Below are 26,272 nucleotides of genomic sequence, written 5' to 3' on the forward strand. Positions count from 1 at the left end.
GCTGAAATAAATTGAGTCAGCAAAGGGCACTGTACTCTGCCCCTAGGTCATCTTAACTTACTTGGGTAGCAGCAGGGAGTTCCCTCTCCTCCAGCTGCTGGTCACACACCCTCCCACCCCCACCCTAATATCCAATGGTAATGAGAAACAGTAATTAACTGACAAGAACCCTGCTGATTACCTTTTGGTCCCTGACCTATGTCCCTCCACCCCCAACTTCATTCTCAGAGCCCCTTCCCCATCCCCCCTCTCCATAACCCAACGTCAAAAGTCTTTTAAATTCGTTCATGATATGCAATTTACTTTACATTAAAGAGTTATTCTGCCCACAGAAAACCCACAGGTAGGGTGCAAGGCTTTAACCAAAGGAATGGCTCTCTAATGGTGGAACTTCAGGCATTGTAGGGCAGCAGGCTAGGCATATCTTGTTCATGCCAGAGGATGACTTTGCTTGACTTATTTAAAGCCCCCACCCAACCTCCAAGCACACAAAAGCCGAGATTCTGTACAGGATCTCAGCCCACTCCATCTGATGTTGGGGAAGGCTATCTCTCAAGTCCAAGGTCTCTTCCCACCTGTAGCAATCTTCCTTTCAGCATTCTAGGACAGGAGATCAATCATCCAGCCTCTTCATAAACATACCAAGTGTCACAGAAGTCCCCTTCCATTGTTAGAGAGCTGCCTTTCTTAACATGGGCTGAAATTTGCCTCTCTCTCCCTCCATCCTTAAAGCTCTAAGAAAAGGAGCAGACTCCCAGGCCAGGTAATGCCCAGGGCTCCTAGGAGCGAGGACACCCTTGAATAGGCAGAGACAAGGAGAGAAATAAGTTAAGCGTCAAGCTTGTAGGGCGTCCCAACATGCCTCAGAAGGCTGTGTTGACGATTCCCCGTTGGGTGCTTTGGGTCGTCACAACAGGCGTGGGGGTATAGGGTGGTGGTGGCTCCCTGGGAGCTGGTGGGCACAGGACTGGCTTCTGAACGACCTGTGGGGAGGAGAGCACAGTGTTCTCTGTCCAGTCAGGGCCTCAGTTCCTTCTTTTTGCTGACTCCAGGAAGGCCAACCCCAGATGGTACAACTTGACCACGCCCCTAACTCTCTCTGAAAGGGCAAGGATGATGGTACCTGAGGCCATAGTAGTATGACAGGATTTAGGGACCTTACACGTCTAAGGTTAAGATGATCTATCTACAGCCAAACCCTTCATTTCCCGGAGGTTAAGCCCTAAGGTGAAAGAACAGGGTTCAAACTAGGGTCTTTCAGCATCTAATTCACTGGGCTTTCCCAATACCAATAAGTGTGTTTGTTGGGTATGGGAGACAATGGCCTGGGAGAGACATGACTTATGGGTAGAGACAAGGAGAACCCAACCTTTGCTGATCCCTGCAGTCTTTGGGTTTCCACTAAATCTACCCAAACCCCCTATTCAGTTGGAAAGGAAATAAATTCTAGTGTTTACCATGCATACACATAAGGCATTTTGTCACTGCTGATTGAAAATCAATTTGGCACTTGCAGAATATTTTCAGTACGATAATATAGTTATTTGCCAAATATTCACCCCTTGTGACGAGTTTTGCATATACATATCCCAAGTTGGGAAGCTCTTGGTATAGAGAGGCAGAGCATAAGAGCGTAGACTGAGGTGGTAGGGATTTTAGAATAATAGTTACTAGCTAGCACTTATATAGCACTTTTAAGGATTTCAAAGAAGTTATTAATTTGACACTCACAACAACCCTGGGAGGTAGATGCTATTACTATCCCCATTTTACAGATGAGAAAACAGGCAAAGAGAGGTAAAGTGACTTGCACAGAGTCACATAGTAGTTAGTGAGTATCCACAGCCGTATTTCAACTCGGGTCTTTCAGAATCTAAGTCCAATGCACTATCTACTACACCATCTTTTGTTCTTGTTCAGGCACACACAACTCTTTGTGACTCCATTTAGGGTTCTCTTGACAAAGACACTGGAGTGCTTTGCCATTTCCTTCTCCAGCTCATTTTACAGATGAGGAAACTGAAGCAAATGGGGTTAAGTGACTTGCCCAGGGTCACACAGTAGTAAGTGTCTGAGGCTAGATTTGAGTTCTGGTCTCCCTGATTCCAGGGCTAGCGTTCTACCCACCGCACCACCTAACTGTCCCTAGAAACCATTTAGACTATTCTTCTAACCTTATAGAGAAAGAAAACAAGGTCTAGTCAAGAGAAGGGCCTCACTGAAGGTTCCAGACTTTGCTGCAGCTTATAGCCTCTCCTAGATGCCCTCTCTTGTGACTTACCCCAAGTATGGACAGATATCCAGGACAGAGCTGGAGTCAAGGGGGACTCACCTCACTGTAGGGTGGTGGGGGTCCAAATGGGGCAGGTGCTGGAGTCTCAGGGGACACAGGGGGGTTACTGAAGGACACTGATACTGGCACTTCCCGCTGAGTTGAGGGCTCCGACTCTGAGACCCAGCAAGCTCGGCACAAACGCTTGAACAAGCCACAGATACAGAGGAGAGGGATGATGACCAGGAAGCTGATGACAAATGTCCTGAGGAGGCAGGAAAATCCACACCATGATCCTCCTTTAACATAGAGTGAGGGTGGGCAGCATCCTCCCAAACTCCTTCCTCCATTCCCTCCCCTTCTCTATACCCCCTGGGGCTATCTCCCAAGCATCACCACATCTATCTATCTATCTATCTATCTATCTATCTACTATCTATCTATCTATCTATCCTCAGTGGCCAGAGGCAAGATACCTTTGGGCATGGCCACAAAACACCTGCCATGTCCCAAGCATCACCAGCTGGCCATATCTATCTATCTATCTATCTATCTATCTATCTATCTATCTATCCATCCATCCATCCATCTATCTATCCATCCATCCATCCATCTATCTATCTTCAGTGGCCAGAGACAAGATACCTTTGGGCATGGCCACAAAACACCTGCCATGTCCCAAGCATCACCAGCTGGCCATATCTCTCTCTCTCTCTCTCTCTCTCTCTCTCTCTCTCTCTGTCTCTGTCTGTCTGTCTGTCTGTCTGTCTGTCTATCTATCTATCTACCTATCTATCTGTCTACCTATCTATCTGTCTATCCATCCCCAGTGGCCAGAGACAAGATACCTTTGGGCATGGCCACAAAACACCTGCCACGTCCCAAGTATCACCAGTTGGCCATATCTATCTATCTATCTATCTATCTATCTATCTATCTATCTATCTATCTATCTATCCATCCATCCATCTATCCTCAGTGGCCAGAGACAAGATACCTTTGGGCATGGCCACAAAACACCTGCCATGTCCCAAGCATCACCAGCTGGCCATATCTATCTATCTATCTATCTATCTATCTATCTATCTATCTATCTATCTGTCTGTCTGTCTGTCTGTCTGTCTGTCTGTCTGTCTGTCTATCTATCTATCTATCTATCTATCTATCCATCCCCAGTGGCCAGAGACAAGATACCTTTGGGCATGGCCACAAAATGCCCGCCATGTTTCTCACCTCATGGGGCCAGAGAAATGTTCTGTCTTCACACAGCAGCCATTGCCACAGCACTCAAATCCTTCAGGGCAGAAGCTAGCATGGGAGATAGTAGAAGGTGATCCCTTAGTCAAAAGGAGCCCAGATGTAAGCTGGGCCCTTTACCCCGTGAGATAACAAACAATGGTCTTTCATAGTCTTAGTCCTAAGCTCTTCTCTGGTTGGAGCAAATCATGCCTGTGATGGCTCATGGAGTGGTAGAAAGAGCCTTGTGTGAGGGATGAGGAGGAAGGCCAAAAGATGTGGGTTCTAATCATGACTGTGCCATTTACTAATTACGTGGTCCTGGAGAGTTTATTTTTATCTATGAGCTTCAGATTCCTCATCCCTAAAATGGGGATAACAATTTTTACCCTGCCTGTCTTGAAGTAGGTAATATTTTCCAAATGGAGAAAGCAATATACAAAAGCAAAGGCTTGTTTACAGTATTATTCCTGTTGGCCTTACTAAATAGCAATTAACATCATGACTAATTAAATTTCCCCTAAAACAGAATCCCTGAGCTTGGGGAATATATGTACCTAGGCGGATCTCAAAGTGCTTAAGTAACATCAACTCCAGCCTTTCTATTCCATTCTCCTTCTGTGGGTCCCCAGAATATTTATTCTGATGTATAAGAGCTAGTGGCTTTAGAATCCTGGCTTGCATACATAGGGTAGATGACCTTGGGGAAGTCATTTCACCTAGCCTAGAGAATAATGAAAAGATCGCCTAGGATCACCTTTAAGGACCTCCTAAGTGGATAGAGCGCCGGCCCTGGATTCAGGAGGACCTGCGTTCAAATCCGCCTCAGATACATAACACTACTAGCTGTGTGACTCTGGGCAAATCACTTAACCCCATTGCCTAAAATAACAACAACCACCATTAAAAAAAAAAAAAAGAAGTGTCAGACCATAAAATCTTTTGGGGCAGCTAGGTGGCGCAGTGGACAGAGCACCAGCCTTGAAGTCAGGAGGACCTGAGCTCAAATCCGGACTCAGACCAAACACTTGACACTTACTAGCGGTGTGACCATGGGCAAGTCACTTAACCCCATTTGCGAAAAAATAAATTAAAAAAATAAAAAAATAAAAAAGGCCCTCCTAGCACTAAGGGAGGTGATGTTATCACCCAGTTTGTTTTCTACAAATCCCCCAGAAGAGACAGCTAAGCTAGAAGACTAGAGAACAGACCATGGAAAGACTTCTCCAAGGGAAGGCAGGGAGTCCAGTCTTACTTTTGGCACAAACCCCCTTATTTTATAGATGAGAAAATGGACACCCAGCCTAAAGTCGTGGGGTAAGGTGCAGAGGATTCCAACCCAGGTCCCCTATCCATTGTTTTGCCCACTGTAATCTAGGAGCCTGGGTTGGTGAAAGACCAATCTATGGAAAGGGTTAAAAGAGAATTCCAACTGGGCCTTTTTGCCAGGAAACTCCTGACTCTGGTGGCCTCCCCTTCCTCTCTAGACGGTGAGAAACTAAGGCATCCAGGTGGCCATACTTACAAGTGCAGTTGGCATCCACCAGTTACCTAGGAAGAAAAGGAGCCACAGCTTAAAGGTGGTGGGGGTAGGGGATACAAGGACATTATTCATCAACAAATATTTATCAAGGCACAAATTTACTAAGGCAACAAATATTTATGAAGGTGCTGGGGCTACAAATACAAAGAATGAAAAATTCCCTAGTCATAAGGATATTCCATTCTAGGAATGGAGATTCTAGGAATGGGAGAATGAGACTCTCAGACTCATTAATTGGGGTCCATTGAATCGTCCTTGTGGAACTACAGCTCCCTTAGAGAAATGGCTGCACAGGTCGCTGCCCCTATTCCCCACCCCCTCCTGCCCAAATTGTTCTAATTTCCTTCTAATCAGCAGCATCTCCCCAGTCCAGAGGAGTTCTGGGAAGACCAGGCCAAATTTGGGTAGTCAGAGCTCAAATCTTGCCTTAGGAATTGGGCATAGTAACTGCTGTTCATTTGATTAAATAAAAAATTCCCTCTAATAATTGCAGTGAATTAATATCTAATTTACATGGACAATAAAGATAACTGCAATATATAAAGTAATAGTTAAGATAACTCCAACTCTGCTTAAAAACTTAATGCAATTGAATTTGAATAGTAGCTCCAGGGAAAAGCACAAAGGAGGATCTAGGGACCCAGAGAAGACAACCACCCCTCCCCCAAATCACCCAGCCTAGTAAATCACAAATCTAGGGACAGAGATCCATATAACAGGGAACAGAGTAGAGGTGGAAGAGACTTCCACCAAGTCTCAGCTCTCTTCAGTCTCCTCCCCGTCTCAATAATTAACATGACTAAAGGTGGCAGGATGATTGGGGAAGACAGAATTCCCATTTGGGGATCAGAGAAAGAATTAGTCTCAGGATCTCCAAGCACTTTATTCATTCAGACACCAATTTGGTTTCCAGGGTTTTCTCAACTTGCAAACTCCAAGAGATCTGAAATTCTCCAACTTGCCCCAGGCCTCACAATCCTAGATCAGAGACACCACCCAAGCCCCAAATGGTTGGGTGTGTGAGACTAGACTAGGTGGGGGTGGGGGAGGGTAAAAAAGAGTTCGAACCCTATTTTTAACTGTAGACTAGGGCAGGGCTATTTTTCCCACTAGATCAAGTAGAGAAACAAGTGCCAAGGAGAAGGGCAAAAAATTCCCGAAGGTCACACAGTACAAGGGGAGTAGAGTCTGAGGATCCTAGCCCAGGCTCCTCAGTTACCAGCTCTGTACCCCTAGGTACAAGAAAACCTAGAAAAAGTGAGCCAAGGCTAATATTAGGATCAACGGGTTCTCTGGGATCTCAGGGTACTCGGACGGGGAAGGGGGGGAGGAATTTACCCCTCTCTCTGAATTCCTCCTCTTCTCATGTAAAACACTCATACGTCCCCCGTTCTCAACAGTTCCCCCACACTCTTACCTTTCCTGGCAGGGAGAGACTGGAAAGAGGAATCTGCCCCCCAAGTGGGACAAACGCACCCCTGTCTCTCCCCTTATTCCGCCCTGCTCCAAGTCCTCACCTGTTGGAGACCTGCCAAGATGCTAAGAAGCAGACTGGGCAAAAAGCTGAGGAGCCTGTAGACCCAGGAGTGCGGCATCCTGGGCTGGTAGACAAAGTCTACCAGCTTCCGTGTGTTGGGGGGAAGGAGGTAGGGCTAGCACCTCCCTCCAGTTTCTGCGGCTGGCCCAGGAAAAGGGGGAGGGGCTTATACAATTGTTATGGGCCGGACCGCGATTCCCAAGGGGGAAGGAGGATAATTTATAAGACTGCTGCGCAGTCTAGAAGACCCGGGTTCAAATCCGGTCTAGGTAGTCTCCAGTGTGAACACAGGCTAGTCACTCTGCGTCTCAGTGTCCTAGGTACTCTTTTAAGACCATAAGTTACAGATAAGTACCCAATCTGCACCCGTGGAGGAGAGTTTCCACACCGGGAGACTGATAACATTGTGTATCAGGTTAAAAAAAAAAGACTATTATAGAGCGTTGACTTCCCTCTCTCCCTCCTTCCCTCCAATTCAATTTCGTTAAACTAGTATTATTAAACGTCTACTATGTGCCAGGTAACACGTTAGGTACTGGGGATAGAAAGACAAAAACGAACATACTCCCTCCCCTTAATTAGTATACTTTCTACATTACTTTCCATCCCTCACCCACCCCATTAATAGCCCCAGCTTTGAAGAGTGCAGACTTTCCAAGGCGACATGGGGGAGAAGTAGCTGCGGGAACACTCTCCTCTTCTTTTCTGGCCCCCCTCCCTTATCTATTCCAGAAGAGTAAATATTGTAGTTTGGGTTTTCTCTTTTCGACAATTTCACCTGATTCCATCTTCTCATCTTGAGGGGAGGAATGAATGACTGGAGGGGAAATCCAGACTGGAGTTTCTGGATATGTGCATAGGTGAGCATCCCTAGTGAGCCTGGGCGGGCTAGTACACAGTCCGCAGGGACCAGATCCTGTAGCTGGGAGGTGGGGGGTGGGGTAGAGTGCCTAGATTTCCCTTCCCTTCCCTTCCCTTCCCTTCCCTTCCCTTCCCTTCCCTGCCCTTCCCTGCCCTGCCCTGCCCTGCCCTGCCCTGCCCTGCCCTGCCCTGCCCTGCCCTGCCCTTCCCTTCCCTTCCCTTCCCTTCCCTCCTCATGGCCCAGCAATCCAAAATGTGGGGAAGGTCCCTCCCAAATCCACCTCAATGGCTTTTGGGGCCAATAAGGAGAGAGTTAGACCAAGAATTAGAAAAACCTAGGTTCAAGCCTTGCCTCAGACACTTACTAACTGTGTGACCCCTAGAAAAATCCCCTAACCTCTCTCAGCCTCAGTTTCTCCATCTGTAAAATACAGATGATAATAGTACCAGCCTCTGGATTGCTTCCAAATGAGATCAGAAGTAAGAAGTTTTGAAAACATTAAAGAGCTAGGATTCTTCTCACTGACTGAGACCTGGTTGGTATGGCTTGGAAATTGCTTTAAGCTTCTCATGTTTAGAGAAGGAAAAAAGCAAGTGAGTCAGAGTCATAGAATCTGGGAGTTAGAAGGGGCCTCAGTAATATCTATTCCAACTCATTCATGAAAGGAATGCCCATCATAACATACGTGGATGAGTGATCCTCAAGTCCCTGCTTGGAGACCTCCAAGGAGGGGGATCTCTTTGTCAGTCCTCTCTTGAGATTGCTCATTCCACTTTTGGGCAATGTCAATTGTTAGGAAGTTTTCCCTGACAGAGGCTTACATTCTGTTTTTGCCTCCACCTTCTCATACTTGTGAAATAGATTTTTTTAAAAAGTAATTTATCCCCACTGAATCAATCTTTCTCTCTCTTTGGTGAGGCAATCAGGTTTAAGTGACTTGTCCAGGATCACACAGCTAGTAAGTGTCATGACAGATTTAAACTGTGGTTCTCCTAACTCCTGGGCCAGTGTTTTGTCCACTGCACCATCTAGCTGCCCCTACCCCCATTGAATTTTTTTGGGGGGTAAATTTTTAAAATTTATTTTAAACTTAAATCCAAAGTGAGAAAAGAAAAAAAACCATTGCCTTGAGCACAGCAAAACATGAGAGGATTCGATATAATGCAATAAATGTCCATTTCAAGAAAACCTATATGATAAATACTACACATTGTTTTCAAAGCTGCCCAGCTTTTCTTTGTTTCCTTGTGGGTTTTCTTTTGTTCTCTAATGTTCACTTCTTTATTTTTCCTCTCCCTACCCCCAAGAAGGCCACTATTAAACATATATATATATATATATATATATATATATATATATATATATGTAATATATATTATATATATATGTATATATACACACACACACATATACATAGATATCTACAAACATACACATACACTCATACACATATATGTAAGACTGTACTATACTTATTTCCTCCTATCATCTGTTTCTCTGAAGGTGGATAGCATCATCTTTCATAAGTCCAAGTTTTTCCATGGTTTTCTAAATTAACCACCTCATTATTTCCACCACAGCAATATTTCAACCTAATCACATCCTATCTGAGAGATTGTCTATAAAATTTCCCTCTCAATTTTCTGCATTCCTTCTGTTCTTGGCTACAAGATTCTATTTATATGAAAAAAATTCAATTTAAAATAATTGAAATTATCCATTCTACACTTCAACAACATTCTCACCTTATAATATAGTTTATAATATAGTTTAAGGTCTGATACTGCTGAATGTACTTCCTTTACATCTTTTTTCCCCCTAGTTTCTTTGAAGTTTTTGACCTTTTGTTCTTCCAAATGAACTTTTTATTATGTTTTCTAATTCAGTAAAGTAATTTTTAGTGATTTAATTGGGATGATAGTGAATAAATAGACTAGCTAGGTAAAATTGTCATTTTAAAAAATTATATTGGCTTTACCTACCCATGAACAATAAATGTTACTTCAATTATTTAGATCTGACTTTATTATAATTCTTGTGTCTGTTTTGGCAGGGATATGCTCAGGCATTTTATACTGTCTAGTTATTTTAAATGGTCTAAAACTGTATTTAATAATGTTGCGGACACAGTGTAGTTTCTTATTTTTCACTTTTGATTAAATTTACCTTAACTTTAACTTTGTCTGAGATCCTGATTATTACCCCTTCTTTTTTCACATAATAAATTCTTTACATAATAAATTCTACTCCTGCCTTTTATTTTATCTTTGTGTGTATCTCTCATTTTTATAATGTTTCCTGAAAGCAACATATTGTTGAGTTCAAATTTTTAATCTGCTATCCACTCCCATTTTATGGGTAAATTCATCCCATTCACATTCTTAGCTACAATTACTTGGGTATTTTCCTCCTTCCTATTTTTTTCTCACACTCTTTCTCACCCTACTTACCCTATCCCTCCTCACTCCTCTGCTTTACTTCTACCTGCTACCTTGCCCTCCTATTCCTTAATCTACCCATCCCTCCAAGAGTCCCTCTCTTATCCTCTCCCTCATCCTATACCCTTGCCCTCTTATTTCTTTCTGAATTTAGAAGACTTTTATATCCTTCTAGATATATATACGTTCCTTCTTACTCCAGTGAGACTAAGGTTCCAGCACTACCTGCCCTCCCTGCTACTAGCTTCTTCTGTATCAATTTTTCCTTTTATGGCTCATTTGTATGAGATAATTTTTATTACAGTTTTATTTTTTTAGAATTATCCCATCATGCTCAGCTCAGCCCAAGAGTACTACTAATGTTTTCACATATAGGAAAGTGAACAATTTGGCTTTATTGAGTCCCTTATAATTGGTCTTTAATGTTTATCTTATATTTCTTCTGGATGTTGTATGTTGAATTTTCCCTTAAGTTTTTTTCTTCTGTCACAAAAACCTGAAAGTCTTTCAGTTCATGAAATGTCCATTTTTATTTTATTCAGTATTATACTTAATTTAGCTGAGTAAGTTGCCCTTGGTCATATCCCTAGATCTTTTGCTCTACAGAGTATAATATTCCAAGACTTACTATCTTTGAATGTAGTAGCTGCTAGGTCTATCCCTACTGAATTGCATCTTATTAGAGCTAACCTAATGTTCTATCAGTCCTGTCAAAATCCTACTGGTTCCTTACTTTGTCATCCAGTGGGTTAGGGATCCTTCTTAGCTTTGTGTGATAAGCAAATCTGATGGGCATATCATCGAGGCCTTTACCTAAGTCACTGATAAAAATGTTAAATGTTCCAGTGCCTAGCATATATCCCTGGGGTCCTTTTCAGGATACCTCCTGCAATGTTGACATTGAACACTAATGACTACTCTGAGTTCCGTCCACTAACCATTCCGAATCTATCTGATTGTATTATTGTCTAATCTATATCTATCATTCTCTATAAGAATAATGTGAGATGCTTTATCAAAAGCTGTGCTAGAATATTGGTAAACTCTATGTACAGCATTACCGCTATTGGTTTAGTAGTCAAAAAAGGAAGTGAGGTTAGGCTGGCATGCTCTGTTCTTGATGAAGCTGTTGCTGGCTTTTCTGGATGTTTCCCAATGTCCTCTTTAACATTCTGTTCTAGAATTTCCCCAGGCATTTGTTTCAAGCTCACTACCCTATAATTTGCAGACTCTCTTCTCCTTCCTTTTTCTTTTCTTTTCTTTTTTTTTAAATCGGGATCCTGATTTCCCATCTTTCAAATATCATCGACTAGTTCAGTAATAATACCTCCCACTTCTCTTAGCACCTGAGTTCATTTGGGTCCAGGTGACTTAATTCATCAAGGGCCAATAGGTGCTATCTTACTATTCCTTACTTAGCTTGGGTATCAGCTAACTCCCTGTTAGTCATTTTTCTTCTGTCATTTACAGAGTAAAGGTGATGTTCCTTTGCAGAGAAGAGAAATAAAGTAAGAATTGAATGGCTCTGTCTTTGCCTCCCTGTCAGTTATTGTCCCATCCACACCAAGCAGAGGTCTCATCCCTTCTTGATCCTCCTTTTTCCCTTACTAGAGCTAAAACCCTTTTGTTGGCTGTGGCTTCTTTTGACTGCTTCCATTCATTCTGAGCTTAGCATTGCTGACACTACAGGATTTCATGCTCTTATACTCATCCTTTCTTCCCTTTCATCTTCTGTACATTTTCTTCCTAAAATCTAAGTTGGTTGTTCAGTTTTCTGAACATTAACATCAGTCTCTCACAAAAACCCTATTTCAGTCCTCACTGGGATTGTTTCCTTTTGTGTATACAGAATTTCTTTATCTTTGAGTGTCTTCTAACCCTCTCAGGCTGCCTTGCTCTTAAGTCTGAGGAGTCCCACCTATTTTTCCTCTGTACCCTTTGAAACTGCCTTCCCCTAAATTTAAGGTGCATATCACACTATGTTTTGATTTTCTCTCCTTCTCTGTCGCAATCTCTTGGATGGAGTGGTCACTTCCCCTGAGGATCCTATCATTTCTATGTCAGCAATCAATTTCTCCGATCCAGAATAGAATTTCCCTTTGTTGGTTCCTTTTTCAAAGATGAGGAAGGTCAAGAAGTTATTAGCTGCTCTGCTTTTGGCAGAAAGAGAGCGCTGGCAGAAGGCTGGATATTTGAAATCCCCCATCACTACTATGACATACCTCTGTGCTAAGTCTGTGATCTGTTTTCTGAAGTTCTCATTTATTTTTTTTTTCTGCCTAGGTGGTCTGTAGTATATAATCCAATGACAATATCACTTCTATTCTCCCCCTCTCCTTTTACTTCCTCCCAGATATTCTCCATCTTGGGTTTCTTGATGTGAATATACTTCCTCCAAATTCCCCACCTCTTTTATTTCACCTGGTTTAAAAAAAAATAAGGCATTTAGAGCCATAGTCCACTTTCTGGGTACTTTGAGCTAGGAAGTCTGCAGTGTTCAGTAGAGAGGGTGGGAGTGGAACAAAGCTGAATTCTATGGAGGTGACCATGGTGAGGAAGTAGGATAAGGATGGCACAAATCATGTAGTTGGTCCCAACAGATTAGGGAGGAGAGGTTAAGATGAGGTTTTGGAAGGAGCGTTACATGTGGTGCTACAAGACATAGGTTCAAATTTCACTTCTGCTGGGGATCTGCTGTCCCATGTAACTTTGGGAAAGTTTATCCTTATCTCTGTATCATGGTTTTCTAATCTATAGCATGAAGGATTTGGAGTAGAAAATCTGTAAGAAATCCCTTCTACCTCCAAAGCCTATGATCTAGCAATTCTCTATCCTTTCTACTCATTTTTCTCTCTGCAATGATCAAATTTGGCCAATAGGTGACAGCAGTGTCCAACGTAGATTGCCCAAGCATAGGGACTAGGAATGAATTGGGAATGAGAGAAGGGTGGGGTTGTCCAGCTTTCTAAAATTAAGGCTAAAACTCTCTCTCTCTTCCCCTTCCCCCACGCTTAACTTTATAAGATGACAGAGTCCTGAGGGGCACACAGCAAACTTTAGTCCCCAGAGCTCGTTCACTTTCCACTTTACTCATGATGGTTCTCAGGAAAATTGGGCAGCAGGACAGAGAGGTTGGGATTTCAGTGGAAGGATGGGGTTGAATTTACTGGTGGCCTCTATGGGTGCTGGGGTAACAGAGACAAAGAAGTTAAGAAATGAGGAGTAATAGAGAGACCCAGAGAGGGGCCAGAGGGTGAGAGCCCAACAGAGAAAGATTGTGGGATGATGGGAAAAGTGCCTAACATTGGTGTCAGATGCTCTGAGCTTATACCTCAGGACTACTACTTAGCTGACCCTAACCAAGTCTCTGAACATTTCTGTGCCTCAGTTTCTTCTATAAAAGGAAGGGATTAAGGGATTGGAGTAAAGTCCCTTGCAGTTATACATCCTATGGTCTCTCCCCACCCATCACATGCCATTTTGCTCCCTTGGGCAGGACAAGGTTAACTGAAATAGGTTGGAAGTAAAAGGAAAACTAAGAAATCAAGCTTGGGGGAGGGAGGAGAAGTTGGGGATCAGGGAGGGATTTAAGATGCTATGTGACTGTCAATCTAGGGTTTTGTGTTTCTGTATCAGTGTGTATTAATTTTTATGCCTGGGAGTGATCTGAGAGGCAGCGTGGTCTAATGGTTAGGGTGCTGGGCTGGGAACTGGGAAAATTCAGCATCAAGTCCTACCTCAGACACCAGCTGAATCGCTCTGGGCCTCAGTTTCCTCATCTGTAAAATGAGGGTTTTGGACTAAATGGCCACTGAGGTCCCTTCTAGCTCTAAATCTCTGTTCCCTCCTCTTTTCCCATCTCCCCTCTCTCTTCCTCTGTCTGTGGCTCCCCACCTCTCCCGTCCTGTGAGTGACTCTCTTCAGGTGGAAAGTATTTCACAACCAAAGCCAGGTTCAGGAAAACACAATGGTTCTGGGGTTTACTGCCACCACTTCCTTCAATAAAGCTGAAGCTCCAGGGTTTGTGGCTGTCTTCCTTCGTTTTTCCCCATCCCTCCTCCTCAACAGCTCCGTAGCCACCCGCTCAGCGTCTTGGGGGCTGGAACACTAAAGAGAATTGATGGTGAGAAATGGAGATGGGGGAGGGAGGGTTGTGAAACTGGAGCCGAGGATTCTAGGCATCCTTTTGAGGGAAAAACAGGGAGATTCCATATCCTTCAGAAGAATGGGGAATAGATAATGAGAGACATCGCTTCCTTTTCATAGCTCTCTGAAGGGTAAAGGTGTTGGGCATTAATGAGGAGAGGCAATTGAGGTCTCAGATCTGCATTCTTCTCCCCTGGATATACTTAATCCACTCTGTTCAAGATCTGGATGGAGAGTATACATGTCTACGTCTGTGTGTATGTATGTGTCAGGGGAAGCGTGGGGGCTGATCTCAGATATTGCCTCCTGTTTTCCTTCCTGTGAATGGGGAGGGGAACAGGGATGGAGAGGCAGGGGGAAGGGATAGAGAGAGTGGGTGGTCCTAACTCTAGCCAAGAACACCAGGTCCTGTTGTCCAGTTCTGGCCTCCAGGGCCCCCCAAATTCCTAGAAGATGAGGTCAGGAGTAGTGGGGGTGGACTCTGGTGGCTCTGGACAGAAGGACAGACTACTCTTGTCAGAAGGAAGGTTAGAGGGGGCCTGGTGGCCCAAATGGGTCCTGTGCAGCTGAACCTTCTCCCCATCTATGACCCCAGCCTTGGAGGAGAGGCGCCAGGAGGGAGACCTCATGGCCTCATGTAAATCTTCTTTTTTTTCTCCTTCTAGTTTCGGTTTCAGAATCCTGATTGGTCCTTCCTTGTAGAAACACAATTGTCTTCATATCACTTCCTCTTTTCCCAAATCACATATTAATACTCCTAATTATTATATATACTATATACAAATAAACAAGATGTATAATAATAATGAATACTATAAAGACTGAGGATTTGGGGGACAGGGGAGGTTGTCTGAAAGTGATTACCATCACGAAACAGTGGTTTGACTTTTTCTGCTTCTCCTGGGAAATCCTGCATGAGCTGGCCCCTGGTGTTCCCTGCAGCCCTCCCCTCCCCTCAGTGGTAGAGAAACAGCCAGCAGTCAGGGTCAGATGACTATCTGCCCGGGCACCCCCGTAAAGCCAGGCCTTGTGGCCGAGGAGCTGTTGCTCCCTGTCTCTGGGAAAGGACAAAGGGGAAAAGTTCTGCCTCACTGTCCTGCCCCCTCCCTTGAGACCTGTCCTAGTGGGTTCTAGCTATGATGTCCTACTGTTCTAGCTGTGATTCTTCATTTTCTCATATACAAAATCTATTTCTCATGTCTGGGCTTTTGCACTGATTAAGCTGCACCCACTCCTGGAAGGCTCTTCCTTTGCCATTCACCCCTGGGGATCCTTAACTCCCTTCAAGGATAGTCTTGGTCCCCTATAAGAAGCCTTGCTTTCTTCTCCCAAATGTTAGTCTCCTTCAGGTTTAGAAGAGCTGATTGTTAAATTTTCAGTGTGAGCATTTACACCTTGGAAATTTGCAAAGCTGTAAATCAGAGTTTGATTCAGTGTCTACATTTAGGAAAGTGTTGGAGAAAATGTTAGTAATGCAGATTAAACATAAAAGTATGTTCCCAGAGCTGGTTCTTTACCAACACATTCCTGCCCTTTCCCCAGATTACTTTGGATTCTTCTGTATTTAGTTATCTATGTGCACATTTCCTCTCCCTCCCCTCCTCCAGCTTTCCCTCCTAGTTGAATTCAAGTTTCTTGAGGACAGGAGTGGTTTTATTTTTGCCTTTGTATGTTGTTCAGCTTTCCTTTCCAAGAGGACCATTGGTATCACATAGTGAAGTCTTGACTTTCTCCTGAATTGGATTTAAGTGAGGCAGAGTTGCACAAAGTCGTCAGCCTCACTCTTTCTTCCTGAGTCATCAAAATCCAGTGGCAAGACAAAAGTCAAGAAGACTGGTGATGCAGTGGATAACCTGTGTCTTCAACGTTTGACCAAACTCTAAGCGCTCCACAGCGCCTGCTTCAGCTACCTTCATAGCTGTCAGAACAAATTGTTCTCATCCACCCATTCCACCAGGGGAAGTCTTCACATGCTTGAGGTAGACATCCCTCCAACTGCCCTTGTATATTTAATGCTTAGCATTTGTAGTGCCTGGCATACAGAAGGTGTCTAATAATTGCTTATTGAATTGAATTGTACCCTCTATTCCTGTGTAGGGGCAGTAAGACTGTGGAGAGAGGGGAAGAAAGGGCCCAGAAGGAAGTGGTACAGTAAAAAGAACAATGGATATTAAGTCAGGGTTCCTGGATTTGAATCCTAGTTCTGTTTTTTACTACCTATATGACCTTGGATAAATCACTTCACCTCTGCATCAGTAAAATGAGGTGCTGGAAGTAGATGGCCTCTAGGTTCCCTTGCACCTCTAAATTTAGGACCCTAAGATCATATATAAGATCATTCTTTCCATTTCACAACTGAAAAAACAAATTCCTGGTGGCTACGATTTTCCCTTCCAAAAGACCCTTCATGATCCTTCTGAGATGAAGCAGAGGAGTCCAGTGCCCTGATTTCTCTGTGTTCTCCTGGCCACCTCTGACATCTTTGATGATATCTGTCTGTTTAGGGATGGAAGTGAAGGCTGGAAGGGGTGGGAGGCTACAATCCGGGAGGCTGACCCTGTGATTCCAGAGACTTACCCTCTTCCCCAGCAGATTCAGACAGCTATGCCTGTCCCTCAGCTTCTTCCTGCAGTTGCTGGGATTGGACTCTAGGTGGGACAAAGACTAGGTATACAACTGCTTTGGACTAAAGTGAATCTTTCTTTCCAACCTGATTGCCCAAGGTGGAGAGGCAAGGGAATCTCCATTATCATCCCTTTCTAGGCTAACCACTCCTGGTCCTTAAACCTCTTCAACCTGGGACATCTGACCCTCTCTTCTCCCCTCAGTTCTGTCCTTTGCTCTCCTCCTCCAGAAAGCCTGGAGGCTTTTTGCTGTCCAGTACTCAATGTAAGGAAGTAAATTTGGTAGAGGTAGTAGAAGTGATACATTTGTCTGAGAGGAGCAAACAGGTTATCCTTGAACCTTCTCTCCCAACTCAATTGGTGGTTAATGATAATAATAATAACTACAATTTCTATAGCACCAACTATGTACCAGGCATTGTAATAAACATTTTATATTCATCATCCTATTTGATCCTCACAACAACCCTGTGAGGTAGGAGCTATTATTATCCCCATTTTACAGATGAGGAAACTGAAGCAAGCAGCATTTAGGTGACTTTCCTAGGGTCACACAGCTAGTAAGTGTTTGAGGTTAGATTTAAACTCAAATCTTCCTACGTTCAGGCCAGGCGTTCTATAGGGTGAACAGAAAGAGCTGGGTTCAAATCCCACCTCAGACACTACCTGTGTGACCCTAGGCAAGTCACTTTACTTTTCTGTGCCTCTGTTTTCTTATCTGTAAAATGAGAAGGCTAAATTAGATAGTGTCTAAGGTCCCTTCCAGTTCTAAATCTATACTCCTATGATGCCTTAGTTCCCATTTCCCCTAAGTCCCCTGGGCAAAGAGAACAGAATTCTGGGTACAGTCTTTTCCTGAGAGCTACAAGAGGCTGTTCATGCAGTGCCTTCCAACCCTAAACCCGCTCTAGGGTAAGAGGGGTGTTCCATACCTGCCACCTCAATAATTCCAGGGGGCCTGGACTTCGCTGTGGAATCAATCAACACTGATGATTTTACTTTATGTCTTGCAGCAGGGTGGATGCAGGTTAGACGGCAAGAACATATGGGCTCCAGATGACCTCTGGGACTCACCCCATTATGAAGCTGAGCTGCGGTGGGAAGAGGGAAGGAAAGACAGCTAACAATCAGCTGGTCAGGGAGCTCTTTATCCTAATGCGTGGGTTGGAGAGGCCTGGCTAATGCTCACCTTCCCAGATCTTAGTGGAGACAGAAATGGCATATGGGGAGCCATTAACCTCCCAAAGTGTAAGTTTCTGGGGAATGGACCCATGGGTGGGTAACACCTCTTAGAGGTGAGAGGGAAGGGATCAGGTTAGCAGACGAGAAGGAGGAATGTATCTTTTGTTTCCTCTATTGATTCTAGTTCTGTCACCTGGGCCTCAGTTTGCTCATCTGTCCAGATCTATAAGGCCCATTCCAGCCTTAAGTCCTATGATGTTGTTTTTGGCACAGAGCTCTGGAAACAAATTAGATGAAATGGAGAGATTAGAGAGGGCTGAGTATCCTGAGACCTGTAATATCTCAGGATTGGGCTGTGGGAATTGCTCCCCATTCCCCATCCCCCATGTGTCCCCTTAGGTCCTGTCCTCTCTTTCCCAGCATCCCCCTAGGGATGTTACCTTCAGTGTCCCCCAGTCCCCACCCTCTCCCTCTAGTGTTCCTCCTTTTTCTCCCAGCCTTCTTTCATCTTCCCTACTGGCCCCCCTGATTCTCCTGTGTCACACTGAGCTGGTGCTCATGAAGAAATTAATAATTGGCTTCTGAACTCTCTGCAGCCAAGTGGTTGGGAATCAGGGAGTTTGAGATCCCCCAAGGCCCTTTCCTCCCTGTTCTCTACTTTGCTTTCTTTAGCCCTTGGGTCCCTAGTCAGAGCACTGCTGGGTTCAGAAGAAAATAATTGTGAGGTGAATTTTAGGAGCCCCCAATGTGAGAGAGCCCTAAAATGAACATGGACTGCAAAGAGGAGGATTGTAGTTAGACTTCAGAAGAACATCTAAACTGCAAGGGAGATGGGAGCCCAGTGTGACCTAGGTTGGGGATGGTGCCTCTCCTAGCTGAGAATCTTTAAAATCCAGGATTGATCCCAAGATGAGGGTGGTCTTAGAGGCAGGGGATTGGATGAGAAGACGTCTCAAGGCCCCCTTCCTGCTGCCCAGACCAAAGTCAGGGAGGAGGGATGGTGGCTGTGGTAGGCATGGGATGTTCCTGCAAATAATCACCCTGGAGAGATCCAAGGGTCCCTGCAATTAATAGGTAGCGGGTTGACAAACCTAGGCTCAAAACCCCTCCTTCTCCACAAATCACATTCTTTTTCAAAATCGTAGCTCTTTCAACAACCACATCATCTGGTTCCCAGCTGAGGACTGACTTCGTTCCAGTTGTGTGTGTGTGTGTGTGTGTGTGTGTGTGTGTGTGTGTGTGTCCAAGGAGCTGAGAACTTGGGCTGGGCCTTTGCTGATGTGGCAGCCTCAGTCCCAGCCCTTAGCCCCCGCTTTGTCCTGGCTCCTTTATCTTTCTGTTGCCAGTTCTAGGGGAAACTCTGCCTGCCCTTCTCCTGTCTCAAGCCCCTCCTCACTCCAGTGGTCCTGTTAGCACCTTCCTGCTCCCTTGTTAGCACCTCCTGGATCCCTCTGCCTCTACCCCCTTCCCCATTACCCACTTCCGAGAGAGAAAGAGAGAGATAGAGAAAAAGGGAGAGGGGGAGAAAGGGAGAGGGGGGAGAGAGAGAGAGGAGAGAAAGGAGAGAGAGGCCCCATGGCCCTGTGCCCAGTTCTTTCCCGGTCTCTGATTCCCATCCCAATTTTAATTTCTCTTTACTTTTGTCTGACTTTTCCTTTACCTCCACCCAAGTCCCAACCCCCTCTCTAGCTCCTCTTTATGTGTTCCAGCTCTCTTTTTTTGTGGGGGAAGGAAACTCTATAAGTGTATATACATTGCCCCCTCCCAAAAGCCAGCAGCTCCCCCCTGCCTCCCACGTTACATAGTACCAATAGGACAGAGTATCTGGGGGCTCAGGTTCTACTTCTCAGAACAGGACAGGTTCCTCTAGGGCCTCAGGTCCCATCATCCCCTAGGGAGGGGTGAGGCTGGGCCAAAGGGGGCTAGAGGTAGAGGCAGACATGAAGGAGCTCTGATGGGCGTGTGCCAGTCTCTCATGTGCTGCAGTCCAATCTGTTTGGGAGGGGGGGGGATGGCAAGGCAGCTCCAGGGTGGGTGGGCAGGGTCTCTCTACCTAGGCAGAGCTGTCAGAGAGAGCCAGGGATACCAGGTTTCCTCTCTTTGAGGGCCCCTTCCCAGCAGGCTTTGATGTGTCTGCGAAGTTATTAGAGGATGTTTGGCCTCTGGGCTGCTGTCCAGGATAAACTCCCTCAGCAGTTACAGGCCAAACCACCTCCCCACCCTCCTTACTCCACTTCCTTCCCTCTCCCCTAATCCTACCCAGGGCCCTCAAGTTCCCCTTCCCCTGCAGCAGTGGCTTTTCCTAGCCTTTTAGACCAGGAGTGGGCTCAGGATGGTACATTTCTCCCCACTCCTAGCGGGCACCTTCTGGCACATACCAGGTAGCATTTTCCTAGTGGACAACGTGGCATCTCCTGGGCATTGAGACCTGTGCTGGTTCCAGTGGTAGTGGATGAGGATGGTTCTTAGGGAGTGAATGGCAGAGAGGGTGGGGCTAGGGAGAAATTCAGGAGCCGGGGGAAGAGTTGGGGAGTAGCGGGTGAATTCAGAGGCTGAGGAGGCCAAACTGAGGGGAGGACCCTGTGGAGACATCTGAGGGCTTCAGTCATTCCAGATATGGGGTGACTCAGCCTGAATGGGGAGCTAAGGGGGCCCCCCGGCCCCAATTTTCTTCTAGTTGCTGCTCACATTTTCCTCTGTCCCCTTAAAAATACAACCATCACTTCAGGGTTGAAGATTCTAGAGGAGCCCTAGTCCCTTTGCACCCCTACTCCCAGGATCTCCCTGGAATCTCAGGAATTAAACCTTCCTTTTCTTAGTGCTGCCCCCATAGTTTTCACTTTTCCCCAAGGTAGCAATGCCCCACCAACTCCCTCTTGCTCTAAGGCCTCCCTTGTCCTCTCTCACCCCCATCCCCGGTTCCTTCTTACTCAAATGAGGAGAAAGTCAGAAGACAAGACCTGGGGGGAGGGGAAGGAACCCCAAGAAGGTTTGGGGAGGCATAATAGCAGGAGGGACCCAAGATACGAAGTTAGAGAAACTAGGTTCAAGTCTTGTCTATGATTTATGGTCAGGTAATTGACTCGTGGTCAATTACTATTTCTCTCTGTCCCAGTTTCTTCATCTGTAAAATGAGGGAGATGGATAATTTGATACCTGAGTTCTATTCCAGCTCCAAGAGGTGGACACAGGGGAGGTAGGGACAGACAGCCTAAAGCATTTTCTTTGGGGCTGCGGTACTGGGAGGGTTGTGGATATACATTAAGGATTGGGAGGCTAAGGGGAAGACTATGTAAATGAGGGAGGGGAGAGAAGGGTGTGGGGGGGGGTAGAGGGGTGTATATTGTGTGGCACATTCTGGGTACCAGAACCTGCTCTAGTTTTGCCCATTAGTGAGAGTGAGTGACAATAGAACCCAGGAAAGGAGGTGCAGAGTAGGGTGGGTTAAGGCAGGTTTGGACCTAGGGGGAGCTGTGGGGAATAGGGAGTGGGGAAGCAGTGTATGTGTGTGAGAATTGGTATATGTAGTGTTTGTATGTAAGTTCAGTGACAGCTGATGTGTGCTTATGTGTATGTGTTTTGTGGTATAGTGTGTGTGTATGTGTATGTATGCTGTGATATGGAGTGTGTATATGTATGTGTGCTGTGGTACGGGGGGTGTGTGTGTATGTGTGTGTGTGTGTGTGTGTGTGTGTGTGTGTGTGTGTGTGTACACTGGGATAGGCTTACCTTTTGCTATGGGGGATATTCATGGGCTTAGAGGAGAGTGTTGAGAATGACCCACAAGTGCAGAGGCCGACAGGCTCACCCACCCCACTCAATGAATCTCATTAGGAACAGTGATGATATCTGGGTCTTTAATGTCCAGGAGATGCCTTCTCCTCTCTCCTCCATCCACACAGTCCTGTCCTACTTTTAAAACCCCCGGAAACTCAGTAAGTAGTACCCCATGACGCCAACCTTATCCATACTTCCCAAAGTTCTTGCCCAACCCTTGGGTCTTCCTCTGCCAGGCCCACTGCCTTATGTCCACTGCACAGTGACTCTCCCCTCCCCCCAGGGGCTGGGGAAGTGGCGGTAGCTCTGATGACGGAGCTTGCCAACCTCTTCCACTCTGACCACAATCTCCAGGGTGGGTCTGCTGGCTCCACCTGGCTCCCTGGAGAGTCTTCCACCTGTGCCAACCTCCCTGAGCCAGGGTAAACAGTCTCGCTAAGTGTCTGGGCCAGTGCCCATTCCTAGGCTGGGAGCAGTATTTCCCTGTAGGACTCTGCTCCCAGCTGCTGCTGCCACCTCACTCTCCCAATAAGTGACACATTGGATAGACCCTAGCCCCATAAACAATATTTTCTTGGCAGAAGGGGTGGGGGTGGGGTTCTACAAGGTGGAGAAGGAGCTAGAGTAGCTATGTGGTAAACAAGTTTTACCCCAAGATGATGCATTACCCTCCAAGGGCAACCAGGTCTTTCTGGCACTTGCCACTTCCAAGCCAGATGTGACCAGGTAGAGCGAGGGGAAATCCCTTGGGTGCTGGAGGAACAATTCTCAAAGAGCAGCTAGCAAGGTGAGTAAGTGAAAATTAGGCACATGAGTTACTGAAAACAACTCAGTTGCTCCTTTACTCAGGAAGTACTTTTTAAAACACTCAGCATCTCTGAGGTACATTGGTTAGTGCTCTGGGTTCAGAAATACAATACTTATAGCCAGTGTGACCTTGGGCAAGTCACTTAATTTCCTCAAGCTTCATTTTTCTCACCTGTAAAACAGGGTGGCTAGGCTCAATGACCTCTAAGGTCCCTTTCAACTCTAAATCTTGGGGCCTATGATTCTGTCATGCCTGGTTGCAGTCTCATTGATTCCAGTTGCCTAAAGACCTTGTTGAAGGTCAAAGGAGTTTCTACCCTTATTGATGGGACCCTTCAGAACAGGGGTTACCCATCAATGAGGGGCAGCTCCCAATATTGAAACTTCCTGCACCCAGACAGATCGGCAACTCATTTCTAATTTGTAGTCGCAGAGAGTTGCCTAGGCATTGAGTTTTTAAGGAATAAGAGGCAGGTCTTTCTGATTCCAAGGTCAACCCTCCATCTGCTACTTAGTGATGACCCCTCACTGGTCTCATTATGCAAATGATATCAAACAGTAAATCAACTAAGTACTTTATCACTATGTGCTAGGTGCTGTCTTGGCTTTTGTCTAGCCCCTGGTCTTCCATGACTCTGGAGGAGAGAGTGAGGCTGATGACTTCAAGCAGCTCTGCCTCACTTAAATGCAATTCATGAACAATTCACGAATGATGTCATGATGTCATTGGTGCTTTTTGAGAATGAAAGACGCAAAACAAGAAAATACTGCACTAAGGATACAAGTACAAAAATGAAACAATCCCTGCCCTCAGGCAGCTTACATTCTATCAGGAAAAAGTGTGTATATAAATAAACATGCACAAAATACATATGAGACAAACATAGGCTAACTTTTTTTTTTTTACAGGGAGGATGCTAACAGCTGGAGGAATAAGGAAAGGCTTCATTTAGAAGGCAAAGCTTGAGCAGAGTTTTGAAGGAAACAGGATTTTCAGAGGTGAGAAAGGAGTACATTTCAGGCATAGGGGACAGATAGTACAAAGTCAAGGAGATTAGAGATAGAGTGCTGAGTATGATAAATGGCGAAGTCAGTTTGGCCAGTCTAGGGGTGAGGAACTTGCAGCCTCGAGGCCATACGTGGCCTTCTAGGTCTTTAAGTTTGGCCCTTTGACTGAATCCAAACTTCATAGAACAAATCCCCTTAATAAAAGGATTTCTTCGGTAAAGCTCGGAGTCAGTCCAAAAGGCCACACCCAAGGACCTAGAGGCCACAGGTTCCCCACCTCTGGGCAAGATGATAAAGGGCAAGAAATTAGTGTTACATGAGGTTGGAAAGATAGGATGGGGCCAGCTTTAAAAACTAAACAGAAGAACTTATATATCCAATAGCCAATAGGGAGCCACTATTGAGTAGAGGAGTAACATGGTCAGGACCACTCATTAGGAAAATCACTTTGGCCAAGATGGAGAGGATAGAGAGCATTGGGAAAAGACTTGAAGCAGAGATTAAGAGTCTATTTTAAAAAGCCAGGCGATGTGAGCCTTAACAAGGTTGGTGGTGGTGTAAATAGAGTAAAGGATGGATATAAGAGATGTTGTGGAGGTAGAAATAAGATATGACAACTGATGGGATATGTGGGGTAGTGGAGAGTGAGGAGTCAAGGATAGTGCCTAGGTAGCAATCCTAGATGGAGGAAAGAATGGTGACATTCTGAACAGACAAAGAGAAGTGCTGAAAAAGTATGAAGTGGTTTTTTTTGGAGGGGGAGGGAGGAGAGATAATGAATTCTGCTTTGGACATGCTGAATTTAAGATGTTTATGGAACAACCAATTTGAAATATTTGATAGGTAGTTGATGATATGGGACTGGAGATCAGGTGACACCGTAATTGGATATATAGATCTAAGAATCATCTGGATAGAGGTTATAACTAAATCCATGGGAGTTATGAGGTCACTAAATGAGCAAGTGTAGAGAAGAAGAGAAGAAGGCCCAAGACAGAGACTTGAGAGACACACACAGGAAGTGTAATACATAAATGATGACCAGCAGAGGAGACTGAGGAGTGGTCAGGTTACATAGGAGGAGAATTAAAGGAAAGCAATGTCATGAAAACCCAGAGAGGAGAACATATTCAAAAGAATAGAGTGATCCACAGTGTTAAATACAGTAGAGAGGTCAAGAAGGATGAGGAGTGAGAACAGACTATCAGATTTGGCAATCAAGCAAATCACTGGTAACTTTGGAGAGATACAATTGAGTTCAGGGATGAGATCAGAAGCCATATTACCAAGTATTAAGAAGTGAGTGAAGAGAGAAAGTAGATTCCATGAGTGTAGACAGATTTTTCTGGGAGGTTGGCTATGAAAGGGAGAAGAGTTATAGGAAGAGAGCATGAGCCAGTGGTAGGGTTTAGTGAAGTTTTTTTTCAGGATAGTAAAGAAATTATAGAGTAGAAGCCAATGAATAGAGCAAGATTAAAGTTCAGTTGGGGAGAAAATGGGGGAATCTGCTGGAGAAGATGGGAGGGGATGAAATCAAAGGATGTAGAGAGGATGGCTTTGGCAAGGAAAAAGGCCACCTCTTTATCAAAAAGATTAATTCTTCCCTCTTTTACACCACTCTCAGAGACTGGTGGTGTAAAAGAAAGGAGGATGAGGGATGATGTCACTGCATTTTAAGATGTAGAAAAGGAAAAGAAGAAGGGGCTCATGGCAATCTCTATTTTCTCAGTAAACTATGGGGTGAGGACCTCAGGTGGGAGGGTAGGGGGAAGGAATGGCTTGGAAGGCTTGAGAATAGAAGAGAAGGTTTGGGACAATTGCTGCGAGGGCTGGGGTAGAGAATTGATTGAGAAGGAATAAAATAAAAAAAGATTGTCTTGCTGAGATGAGGGCCCAATTGGGATGAGGTAACCTCGATATGTAGTGGACCTGGGTGGTTTCATCCCCATCCATTCAGCAACCCAGGAGTAAAAGCCAAGGAAGTAGATGATAGGAATAATCCAGCCTTGGGGTCTGGCAAAATCAAGAATGAGAAGGGAGAAAAATGAGATGAGAGTAGGAGTGATGGCCTTCAGATGGTACTGAGGGGTAGAGGGATCAGTTATGTAGATCAGATAAGTAGGAGTTAATCCACAGAAGGAAATCATTAGTATTGCGACCGATTGGGAAAGGCTTCCTGTAGAAGGTGGATTAATGTATATGTGGAGCATGGGGACAGCAGTTCTGAGAATCTCAGCTGATGCTGGAGAGAGGGAACCAGATTTCTGTAAATAGAGACATTCTAGTAGATATGGAAAGATTCAAATGTAGAGGGAGGGGCGTGACACAGCACCTCTTTACTTCTCCTTCCCCATCATCCTCTATGGCTGTATCACTTGTATCAGGTGAAGAGAAGCAAAGTATATTGGATGTGGACACACATTGCCTGAGTTTCAACCGATCCAGATTTCATTCTTGTACCCAAGCCCCAGCTCCTTCTAATCCTGAAGGAAGTCTACTGTCTTGTTGTTACTGGGTGCCTGTCAGCTGGGTATACAAAGAAAAGGAGAGGAGAGGAGAGGAGAGGAAAGGAAAGGAAAAGAACATTTATGAGTGCTTACTATATTCCAGACACTGTACTGAGCTTTTATTTTTTAAACAAGTATCTCATTTGAGCCTCACCACAACCCTGGGAGGTAGGTGCTATTATTATCCCAATTTTACAGATGAAGAAACTGGGGCAGACAGCAGTTAAGTGATGCGCCCAGGCTTACACAGATAATGTCTGAGGCCAAATTTGATCCCAGGTCTTCCTGACTCCAGGCTTAGCCCTCTCTCCACTGCATCACCTACCTGCTTCG

At 45.0% G+C, this 26,272-nt stretch overlaps 1 protein-coding gene across 1 annotated transcript; it reads right to left on the reverse strand.

The window, feature by feature from the left end:
- Positions 1 to 280: 280 nt before the first annotated feature.
- On the reverse strand, positions 281 to 6,674 carry TMEM92 (transmembrane protein 92). Its single transcript, XM_020997793.1, has 5 exons — positions 6,569 to 6,674; positions 5,034 to 5,059; positions 3,506 to 3,580; positions 2,333 to 2,537; positions 281 to 983 (listed from the first exon to the last, which is right to left on the reverse strand). The coding sequence occupies exons 1-5, from the start codon at positions 6,644 to 6,646 to the stop codon at positions 864 to 866; spliced, it is 504 nt and encodes a 167-aa protein (XP_020853452.1). The 5' UTR covers positions 6,647 to 6,674; the 3' UTR covers positions 281 to 863.
- Positions 6,675 to 26,272: the final 19,598 nt, after the last annotated feature.

The sequence above is a fragment of the Phascolarctos cinereus genome, unplaced genomic scaffold (genome assembly GCF_003287225.1).
Source record: "Phascolarctos cinereus isolate Bilbo 61053 unplaced genomic scaffold, phaCin_HiC Scaffold_5;HRSCAF=322, whole genome shotgun sequence".
Taxonomy (NCBI): domain Eukaryota; kingdom Metazoa; phylum Chordata; class Mammalia; order Diprotodontia; family Phascolarctidae; genus Phascolarctos; species Phascolarctos cinereus.

Excerpts from the sequence above, each read along its gene's own strand:
- TMEM92 (XM_020997793.1), bottom strand. The coding sequence starts at position 6,646 with ATGCCGCACTCCTGGGTCTACAGGCTCCTCAGCTTTTTGCCCAGTCTG. Across the intron at positions 3,581-5,033 it reads GGTGGATGCCAACTGCACTT|CTTCTGCCCTGAAGGATTTG; the intron begins GTAAGTATGGCC and ends CTCCCATGCTAG. Across the intron at positions 2,538-3,505 it reads CATTTCTCTGGCCCCATGAG|GACATTTGTCATCAGCTTCC; the intron begins GTGAGAAACATG and ends CTGCCTCCTCAG.